Source organism: Oryctolagus cuniculus, chromosome 18 (assembly GCF_964237555.1).
Source record: "Oryctolagus cuniculus chromosome 18, mOryCun1.1, whole genome shotgun sequence".
Taxonomy (NCBI): domain Eukaryota; kingdom Metazoa; phylum Chordata; class Mammalia; order Lagomorpha; family Leporidae; genus Oryctolagus; species Oryctolagus cuniculus.
In genome coordinates, this window is record NC_091449.1 from 13,368,113 (window position 1) to 13,378,886 (window position 10,774).

Consider the following 10,774-nt stretch of genomic DNA (forward strand, 5'->3'; position numbering starts at 1 on the left):
GCAGGCAAAGGCCACCTCCCACAGCAGAAGCCCGCAGGGCGCTCCTCTCTAGGAGCCGAGGGGCCTTCCTGGGGCTTGGGAAGGGTCTGTGCTTGTTCGTGTGTCTGTTTTTCTTCAAAGCTTTATTTACTTATTTGAAAGAGTGACACAGAGAGAGATCTTCCAGCTGCTGGTTCATTCCCCAAATGGCTGCAAGGCTGGAGCTGGTCCAGGCTGAAGCTAGGAAGCCAGGAGCTCCATCCAGGTCTCCCACATGGGTGACAGGGGCCCAAGCACTTGGGCCGTCTTCCGCTGCCTTCGCAGGTGCATGAGCAGGGGACTGGACTGGAAGCCGAGCAGCCGGGAGTGGAATCAGCACTCTGACACAGGGTGCTCCAACTCACTGTGCCAACACCTGTCCCAGGAGCTGCGTTTTGATTTGGAGGCTGGTTACATGGACAACTCTGCAGGTGAAACCATCTAGGTGTACGCCAAAGACTTCGTAGGATCCTTACAAGCATAAGGACACGTCTGGCGTGCACTGAGCACCGTTCACAAATCTGCATTCATTTACCCTGGCACTGAGGTAGGTCCATGCTTATCCCGGTCACGCAGGTGAGGTCACTGAGGCCCAGAGAGATGGAATTACTTGTCCAACATCATCGGTTTGTCACTCCTGACCCTAGAGTGTGAACCCCATTCTGTCCCCAAGGCTCTGTTTACAGCGAGAGCATCAATAAAAGTGACAAAAGCTCTCAGCAATCCAGAGAGGTGGTGTAACTTAGAGCTGAAGGGCTTGGGCTCAATCCAGACTCTCCACTCCCTGGCTCTGTGCCTCGGTTTCCTCTTCTGTAAAATGGGCGGACAACAGTGGCTCTGCTTTACGGGGTTGGCTGAACTGGGGCACACAAGAGTTGGCCGGCACCGCGGCTCACTAGGCTAATCCTCCGCCTTGTGGCGCCGGCACATCGGGTTCTAGTCCCGGTCGGGGCTCCGGATTCTGTCCCGGTTGCCTCTCTTCCAGGCCAGCTCTCTGCTGTGGCCAGGGAGTGCAGTGGAGGATGGCCCAGGTACTTGGGCCCTGCACCCACATGGGAGACCAGGATAAGTACCTGGCTCCTGCCATCGGATCAGCGCGGTGCGCCGGTCGCAGTGCACTGGCCGCGGCGGCCATAGGAGGGTGAACCAAAGGCAAAGGAAGACCTTCCTCTCTGTCTCTCTCACTTTCCACTCTGCCTGTCAATAAATAAATAAATAAATAAATAAATAGAGTTTAGAAGACTGCCTAGGCATACTGCATGTTCCTCCAGGATTTTTTTGTGCGACAGAAGTCACCTGGCAACAAGTGTCAACCTCTGCACTCCCCCGCACGGCAGCACCTGGCTGGTCCTCTGGAATGGCACGGTCGGGACGGGGCCCCAGTCGGGGCACACATTTGCACAGCCCTGCCACGGAGCCCCACGCCACGATCACACACAACTCCTGGGCACACACCTCAGCACTGCTGCTGCTCAGGGCCTCACTTTCAGCCTGGAGACCTCAGTGTGGGCTCCTCGTGTCTGGGTCCAGCTTGGATGTTATTTGCTGTGTGACCTACAGTGAACACCTTGACTTTTCTGTCTCGGTTTCTGTCTCCAGAAAACAGGCCTCCCTACTCGTCAGGGTGTAGAGTTTAAGGACACAATGCTTGCACCTCGTGGCACCAACAGCTAACACCTCTCTGATGCCAAGGATGCGCCAAGCTCCAATGAACTCACTGACTTTTCACCCTATGGGGCCAATTTCCTTTCTCACTGCTACTTTATGAGTGAAGTCAAGGCTGTGAGAGGGTCAGCAGCTTTCCCAAAGTCACACAGCTCCTACGTGGGGAGATACACCACCCCCGGAGAGCCATGGAGGGGTGGACGTGCGTGGTGCATCACAGGAGGGGGTGAGGCTGTCCTCATGCCTGCTCTCCCACCCACAGTGACAGACAAGAAGAGGAACCTCTTCCAGGGCAGAAGGGAGGTGGGTGCAGATAGTGGGCCTGTGCCCACTCCCACTTCTCTTTTGCCTGGGATGGCCGTGACCTTTCTGCTGGAGCCCTTTAGCCCCAGCCAGAGCACAGCAGGAAGTGAGACCTGGAGACGGAAGATGACACACTTCTGCTTTCCTGGGGACACTTGATGGATGGGGCCTGAACCGGCATCTGAGGTCTCCCAAGTCAGGCTGGCCTCTGGGACTGGACCTCAGCTTTGCCCTTCTAGCCATGGTAGGGGTCGGGTGGACAGGCCACTTCCCCTCTCTGGGCCCCAGTTCTTCACCTGGAAAACAGGGAAGTTACTGGCACTCCCTGCTAGGGTTAAAATGCCCAGGGCACGGAAGCGTAAGAAAGGCAGCACCTGTTTAGTTAAGCACTGGCTCTAAAACAGTGTCCGAGGAGGACAGGAGCACCCTTGGGTTTAGTGAGACCAGGGTTTGAATCCTATGTCTGCCACTTCTTGGCTGTGACCTTGGGCAAGCTGCAAATTACTGAGCTTAGTTTCTTTCATCTGAAAAACAGGTGGGGCCACGCGTGAGGAGAAGTGAGTACAGCTGTACACAGGGTGCGGCCCGCAGTTGACTTGCGAGCGAAGCCGACCGCTGACATCATTGTCACGGACACTGGCCCGCTCTCACCTCTAACTTGCAAATCTCAGAGAACTCCAGAGGCCCTGGACGCACACTTCTGGCTTGCCTGCTCGCTTGCTCGCTCTCTCTATTTTTTACACATCTGGCTTTTTTCTTCCTTCCTTCCTTCCTTCCTTCCTTCCTTCCTTCCTTCCTTTCTTTCTTTCTGTCAGTCAGTCAGTCAGTCAGTCAGAGCAGGGCTTTGACACTGCTTGGACGTTGCTCACGTCCTGCGTCAGAGGACTTGAGTTCGAGTCCCAGCTCCACCTCCAGCTTCCTGCCAACACCCTGGGAGGCAGCAGATGATGGCCCCAGTGCTTGGGTCCTTGACACTCATGTAGGAGACACAGATCAGGTTCTGGGCTCCCAGGTTCAGCCTGGATCAGCCCTGGCTGTTGTGGGCGTTTGGGGAATGAACCTACAGACAGACGACTGACCTCTGTCTGTCTATCCCTGTCTCTCCCTTTTTCTGTCTCTCTGCCTTTCAAGTAAAAATAAATCAATAAAATTAAAATAGAGTAGGAACAACTTAATGTGGAGACTGGGTCTAGCCCACCTCACTTGTCATGCACTGTTCTTTTATTTTTTAAAAACGATGCATTTATTTCAAAGGCAGAGAGACCGAGCGATGGAGAGAGTGTGAGTGAATGTCAGAGAGACAAGGAGAACTTCCCATCTGTTGGTTCACTCCCCAGTTGGCCACAACAGCCAGGTCTGGAGCCCGGAACACCATCCGGGTCTCCCACATGGGTGCAGGGCCCCAGCACTCGAGCCATCCTCTGCTGCTTCCCAGGTGCATCAGCAGAGCTGAATTGGAAGCAGAGCAGCTGGGACTTGAACTGGCACTCCAGTATGGGATCCGGCATCACAAGGGGGGGCTTACCCCTGGGTCACCATGCCAGCCCCATCACGTACTCTTGTAGAAAACATGCCCCGTACATGCCCGACCCTGTGGTGGTAATAATGAGGAGTCAGTGACCTTGGAGCCCACCGCCCCGTGGGGGACGACCCAGAGGGGTCAGGACTGAACAGGAGATACACAGGGCAACGGGTACCTTACAGTGACACAGAGAGCTCCCGGCCCTGCTGTCTCAAATCTGGTCAGAGTTAATACCATTAATACTAAAAATAATGAAAACAGCTAATGATGCATTTCCTAAGTTCCAGTTGGTTATTATTGAATTTTCACAACAAGCTTATCAGATCGATGCTACCACTGTGCCCATTTTACAGATGAGAGAACTGAGGCCTGTAGAGATCAAGTAACTGGCCCAAGTGGAGCCAGGATTTAACTCAGGATATCTGGCTTAATCTGCAGCTCTGTTGCCTTTCAACACACCAATGGCTGGGAAGGGCTGGCTTCCCAGGGAGAGAGTGAGGGCTGGGGGTGTGGGCTGACTGAGGTGAGCAAAGCCTGGGAGTCTCACCTGCAGGGTGCAGTGGGTGAGGGGGTAGATTCCGCTGAGGCCTGGGGTCCAAGCCACCTCCAGCTCTGTAGGCCAGCGAGAAACCAGGTGGAGGTCACGGGGCCGCTGGGGGATCACTGTGGACAGATGAGGGCGCGTTTGCCCAAAGCTCCCCACCCTGCCCTCTGCCCCTGGGCCCAGCCCCCACCCGACACCCAACCCCCCCCCCCCAACTAGCTCCCGTTTCTGTCACCTGTAATGGTGGCCGTGCGGGATGTGGTGACCCCCTTGGCATTATGAGCTTCGCAGGAGAAGGACGACGTCCTGTTCAGGCCTGGGGAGTCACAGGAGGAGCCCAGGGTCAGAGACGGGGAGGAGGGGCTCCGCCCACCTTGTCCGTCCATCTTGACCAGGCTCAGCCCAGGTCACCTGGGCACCTGCTGGGAGGGAGAGTGTGGGAGGGGAGGGCAATGCACCGCCATCCCCAAGCTCAAGGCCAGGCCCCTGGCCTCAGACCAAGCCCCTGCCACACAGCCCCACACAGGCACAGGAACACACTCCGAAACACACGTGTACATACATAGACACAGACACACATACATGCACACACACTTTCAGAGGGGCCTGCAGAGACACCCCAGACTGCGTGTGCACCTGCTAGACAAGCCTGAGGCTGTGGGCGAGCATGCCACCAAAGCATCTCATTCACACACTTGTCCTCTCCCAACCCCTCTCCTCGCTCACTGTGCTCCGGTCACACTAGCTTCCTGGTGTCACACACACACACACACACACACACTAGCATGCTCCCACCCTGGGAACCGTGCACTTCTGTTCCTTCCACTTGGAGGCTCACTGCCTCCCTCCATCATGCCTGTTCCGCACATGACACCTGCCAGTCGCTCTGTTCCCAGCCACCCCTTTTCCAGCGCAGGGGCACAGCAGTGCTGGGGGTGCAGGGCCCCGTCAAGTGGGACTGGCACACAATAGGTGCTCCCTATGTGGGCACGATGGATCTGTGGGTGTCCATGTGCTGGTGAGCGTTTCTGGGGGTGTGTGCAGAAATGTGTATGTGGCCAGGCGAGCGACCATGTGCGTCTTCAGTGCCATTTCTCAGTGCCTGGAGATGATAACTGCCTCTCCCCAGTGCCACGGTGCAGCTGCGCACACACACACACACACACACACACACAGAGGCGCCTGCAAGTGCAGAGGCCACGCACACTGCCGCACATCTGCTCAGCGACATGGCACGGCCAGAGGTCGGAGCGCCAGGGCCTCGTCTGTTGCTGCCGCCAAGCGCGCGCGCGCGCACCTCGTCCAGCTGTTTCCGTGCGTGTGCCGGTGGCCCTGAGGCCTGCGCGTGCTGCTCTCTCGGGCCTGTGCCTGGGTTCCCACCACCGTGTTTGCGAGAGGAGCACTCTGCCCGCCCGCAGACAAAAAGTTTCCTTTTCTCCGGAGAGGAACCGGAGAAAAGTCCGCCGAGGCCGGAAGGGGGAGGGCAGGGGGGAGGCGAGGCCCTGGCGGCTGCCTGGTGCCGGAGCGGTCCGTTCCCAGCCAAGGTCAGGTGCCCGCGCGCGCGCAGCCCCCGCGGCCAGGCGGCCGGAGAGGGGGCGGGGACCCTGGGTCTGCTCCAGCCCACCTGGCACGTGGGGCCTGCGCCAGGGTCACCGCGTGCGGGCGCTGGCGCCGCCCCTGCCGCGGGCCCGAGCAGCCGAGACGGAAGGGGGGGCAATGTTCTGGAGCCAGGTCCTGTTCCGACCGCAGCATTCCTGCCCCCGCGTGAGTCACCGGGGCGCCCCCCCACCCTGGCACTTCCGGCAGTCCAAGGGGCCCCCTTCCCAGGCCGGGCGGGTGGTGGCACCTTGAGGGAGGGGAACTGAGGGCCGGAGGGGGCCTGGGTCTCACTCCCCTCCTGAGGGCTCTCGCTTTGGGACAGGGGCCCGCCCGACACTCCAGATGTACTTTCCAGATGTCTGCCCCACCCCCTGCCCGCGCTCCCCCCGCCACTCTTTTCCAAGGGAATGAGAGGGATGGAAGAAGAGGGAGGCACGCCCTGAGTCAGATAGAGGGACAAACACCAGCAGACAAAATTCCTTCACCCCCCCCAACACCAATGAATCACACTTAAACACACAAGGGCCATTATTAGAACCAGAAAATGCAGCACTCGCTACGCTACACACAGATGTGCAAGGGCTGATGCTGTCACACACACAGTGACTTCCATGTAAACCCACAGTGGTGGACGCTGATGTCAGATACACGGGTGAGCTTATGTGGGGACAAACACGTGAACACTTGGTCCCATGTGTGCACGCGGATGACAAACACCCACCAACACAAGGTGCACCCGGGCTCACGGGTGACTGGGTTGACTGGGGCTGGACACACACACACACCAGGATGCCTTTGGTGAAGGTTCCCATCGGCTTGCTTGCCTACTTGCAGCACCTTGGGGCATACAAACACGCAGCCAGACACAGCGGCATGCGCTCAGGCTGCTCCACGTTCATGGGGAGGCAGACTGCCACAGAGACACTGCTACATACACTAAGGCTGGCGCCGGTGCGCACGCATGCACCAGGCATGCACCAGGCACCAGATCATTCACCAAGTGGCAGCCACAGGGAGGGCGGATGGAAGCAGAGGGTGTTGCTACTGCTCTGCTCTGACTCCACACACACACACACACACACACACACACACGGACACATGCGTGTGGATACACACACACACACACACGGAAGCTGTGCCCCACTAAGGCCCCCTGCGTGAGAGAGGCAGCTACTGATGAATCCCTCCCACACACTGAAACTCACACACACAAACCCTGCTACATCTGTGCCCCCAATTTCCGCTCCTCCCATGGATTTGGCGGGGGGGGGGGGGGGGGGGGGGACACCGTCCCCTCCCCCTTCCACTTCTCCTGGGTCCTGCCAGGCTGACTCAAGCCCCATCCCTGTCCCTACCCGGCCACCTGAGCTATGGGCCTGAGTCACCCCTCTGGGGGCTGGCTTGTTCCCTGCACACTCAGGGCCCCCGGAATGCTGGGAATGCGGCTCCTCCCTCCACCCTCCACTCTGGGAGACCCTCCTCATCCTGGCAGAGGGAAGCAACAGGTTGGGGTACGGGGAGCTGTTATCCTTTAGGGCTCAGCCACTTCCCCTGACAGAGCATCCCATGTGTACTCCTGTGTCTCCTCCTTCCATAAAGGGGAGCCCCCATGTCCAGGGGCTGCTTCTGCCCACTGTGTGACCCCAGCTGGAGGCCTGCCAGTCTGTGAGATGCGGAAGGGATGGGTCACCCTGACGGGGAAGGTGCCTATCACTCGGACCTCCCTGTGCTGTCTCTCCACCTCTGGTCACCTCTGTGGCTGGTCCCTTCTTGTGTCTCCCAGGCTCGCTCGCTCTGATTGTCTCTGAGCCTCCCACTTTCTCCCTCTCTTCTCTGGGCTCTGTGCCCCGAGAGGGGCCTGGCTGGATATCCTCCCTGTTGTCCTCCCCATAGTTGAGGCCAGCAGGGCTTCTCAGGGCCGGAGGTGGGCAGGGCATGGGGGGAGGTGGAAGACAGGCGGAAGCACTGGTTCGTGGGTCAAGGGCACCAGGCCCACACGCACTTGGGCTGTGCAGCAGCTCAGAGGAAATCCGGGACAAGGAATGCTATTCACAGCGAGACACTGGGCTGAATGGAAGGAGAGGCAGAGAGATGGAGAGACAGAAAGACACACACAGAGAAGCAGTGGGAGAGACGGAGAACTAGAGAAATAAGAGAACTGACAGAAAGAAACAGACGCGAGACCGAGACAGGGACAGAGGGACTGGCAGACGCACAGAGGCAGCGAGCCAGCGCTCTCTGCTGACTTGGCCCAGGGAAGCCAGACTCACCGGGAACACGCAGGCTGTCCTGGGGGCCGTGCCCCACGGCCGGGGCCAAGGGGGCTGCATCCTGGAGCCAGAGTAGGTCCACGGGTTCTGGGGGCCCCTGGGCCCGGCAGCTCAGGTTGAAGGGAGTGTCGGCAGGCACAGCCCTGTCCTCAGGCTCCTCCAGGAAGTAAGGTAGGCCTGGCGGGAGGGCAGTGGCAGAGGTCGGGAATCTGGGAGCCTCCCACGTGTCCCACCCACCTCTGGGATACTGGGGGCTTTGGATACCTGACCCACTTTGCAGGGTCTCTGACCCCCCTGGGACATCTGAGCCTGCTTCATGACTGACCCCCTAGGCCTCTGTCCAGCAACACGTGATCCCCCCCCATGTTTGACCCCCAAGATGTCTGGGCCCCCCATGTCTGCTTTTCAGAATGTTTGACTCATCATCTCATTTTCTTGATGCAGAAAGTGAAGCCCCTGGTGTGGGGAGTGGGGGCTCAGTCTCGTGCCTACCACTCCTTATCTGGTTCCTAGAATGGGCTATGCCAGCTACAACTGACCTTCAGGACATCCTACAAACCCCAGTACGTCTTCTCTTCACAATACACACCCACAAGCCTGCCTCCATCCTCGAGAGACCCCAAGTTCTCTGCCCTGCAGGGCCTGCGTGACCTCCATGGACCTCCCTGTGTGTCATGACTCCCCCCCCACCCATCCCCGGGCTCACCTTCCAGCCCCAGATAGCCAGGCTGAGACACAAAAGTCTGTCCCCCCAGGACCACCGCACACTGGTACCGCCCTGCATCCGACAGCCGCAGGGATGAGATTCTGGAAGGGCAAGAGGAGGGAAGAGGCTGGAGGTCAGAACTGGAGCCGGTTGGTCCCAGAGGTCTTGTCACTGGCTCAAAGCCACACAGCCTGCAGGCGACTCAGCCAGGACTCTGGTCCAGGAGGGGCTCGGTGCCCATGACCTACCCGCCCGTGATGGGGGCGTGTGGGGATGGGGAGGAGCTTGGGTGTGGCTGGTTGGGGAGAGCAGGCACCTGAGTTTGCTGACCACTTTCCAGTCATCCTGGCCGTCTTCGCCCAGGGGCACCTGGGTCTGGGTGCTGTCCGCCAGCTCCAGGATCTGTCCATCCCGCAGCCAGACCACCTCGGGGGGCTCCCTCTGGATCCGGAGCTCGCACTGAAGGGTGCCCGTGAGTCCCCGGGCACGGGTGACGTTCCCTGGACTTCTCACAAAGGGGTGCTCCTCAGCCTGCGCACCTGCATTGGAGAAGGGAGCTTATGGACCCCCCGTTTTCTCCAGCCACTCGGTTCCACGCTGTCCCTGCCTGCCCACCGGCTGCCAGGACCCGCCAGGCCCTTCGGCCCACATAGTTGTAGGGTGACCTCAGAAGGGGGTGGAGGGCCGAGGCGTGGGGGAGGGTGGGAGCCTTCCCAGGGGACCGAGGCCCAGCATCCATCCGTCCGTTGGGAAGTAGGCCCGGGATCTGGCAGCCTCCCACGCCCTGGACTGCCTGGCAGGCCAGTCCCGGCCCCCTCTGCCCTCCCTCAGGGTCTCTGGAGACTTCATGGACTGGGCTGCTGGCTGGGGGAGGGAGAAGGCGAGAAGAGAGGCTGGGAATGGGGAACCAGAGAAGTCAGAAAAAGTCTGGCACAGGGAGAAAGAGAGCGAACAGAGATAGAGGTAGACAGAGAGATGAAGAGAGACATGACTCTTAGGACAAAGGGCAGGGAGGGTGTCTAAGAAGAGGGGCAGAGACGGGGAGAGAGCAGCGGAGCCGGCAGGCGGTGGACTGGAGGCAGAGATGGAGAGGAAGACAGAGAGGGAGCAGGCAGTGGTGGGGCAGGCACAAGTGTGAGGGGTGACAGTGGCAAGGAAAACCCTGGGGGCTCCAGAGCCCTCCCCACTCTGCCACTTAAGTGCTCTTTGGGGAAGGTTCCTGCCTTCCCAGAGGGCCCCCAGCCCAGCCCCGGCTCCCAGAGCCTCCACCCCTTCTGTCTCCTGTCGGTCTGTGTCCATCTCTTCCGTCTCTGGCCCTCCTAGTTTCTGTTTCCTGTCCCCCTGTTCCTCTCTCAGACTCTCCCCCTGCCTCTTGCTCTGTCTCGGAGTCTCAGCAGCGTCTCCTTGTCACCCTCATGCCAAGTCCCTTGTCGTTCCCAGGAAACTCTAAGCCAGCTCAGCACACCCCCCCCCCACCGCCTCGGCACCTGCCATCCATCCCCTTCCCCTCCCGCCACAGCCCCTCCATGGACGGCCCTGCCCGACAGTTCCCATCACTCACCCCTGGGGGCCAGGCACCCCCAGCAGCACAGCACCAAGCACCAGGCCAGTGGGATCCTGCCCATCCTCCGGGCGCCACAGCGCAGTCCTTGCCAAACTTTGCTCCGAAGTTGCTGGGCACGCCGCGGGGGGAGGGGGCAGGGCTGGGCTGTACCCGGCCCTCCCCCCAGCTCCGTGCTCCCCTGATTTGGCACTGCCCGCCTGGCACAGCCGAGTCCCTTCAGCCGGCTCCGTTCCTCCGCAGCCGCCTTCCCGGCTCCCTGCCTCCTTCTCTCCCTCCCAGACTTCAGGCAACCCAGTCCCCGCCCCTGGCTCCCCCTCTGCCTCCGCCCACCGGGCCCGGAGCCCAGGGGCCACCTGGAGGACGAGGGGTTAACTTGGAGAAGCGAGGACTAGCCTTGTCTTAAAGGGGCCTCAGAGGGGGGAGGCTGAGGAGGAGGAAGGGGATCCCCAGTGACTGTGTCCGGCCCCAGGGCCAGTGAGGCGGGGAGGCTGTGTGTCCCTCTGGCTGGGCCCTGGGCGCTGTCCCTCTGGGCTCCTCTGGTGTCTGGTAAACATCCCTCCCCAGCTCCCCCCACCCAGCCTGC

At 60.0% G+C, this 10,774-nt stretch overlaps 1 protein-coding gene across 2 annotated transcripts in view; it reads right to left on the reverse strand.

Annotated features, from left to right (window-relative positions):
• Positions 1 to 10,698, reverse strand: part of AXL (AXL receptor tyrosine kinase) — a 28,993-nt gene extending 18,295 nt beyond the window's left edge. For both annotated transcript variants that reach the window (XM_051836360.2, XM_008249707.4), the window contains exons 1-6: positions 10,189 to 10,698; positions 8,944 to 9,166; positions 8,628 to 8,728; positions 7,922 to 8,098; positions 4,288 to 4,368; positions 4,056 to 4,171 (exon numbers count right to left, since the gene is read on the reverse strand). In XM_051836360.2, the coding sequence (XP_051692320.2) occupies positions 4,056 to 4,171; positions 4,288 to 4,368; positions 7,922 to 8,098; positions 8,628 to 8,728; positions 8,944 to 9,166; positions 10,189 to 10,252 (762 nt within the window). In that variant the 5' untranslated portion in view covers positions 10,253 to 10,698. The remainder of the gene's footprint in view (positions 1 to 4,055; positions 4,172 to 4,287; positions 4,369 to 7,921; positions 8,099 to 8,627; positions 8,729 to 8,943; positions 9,167 to 10,188) is intronic.
• Positions 10,699 to 10,774: the final 76 nt, after the last annotated feature.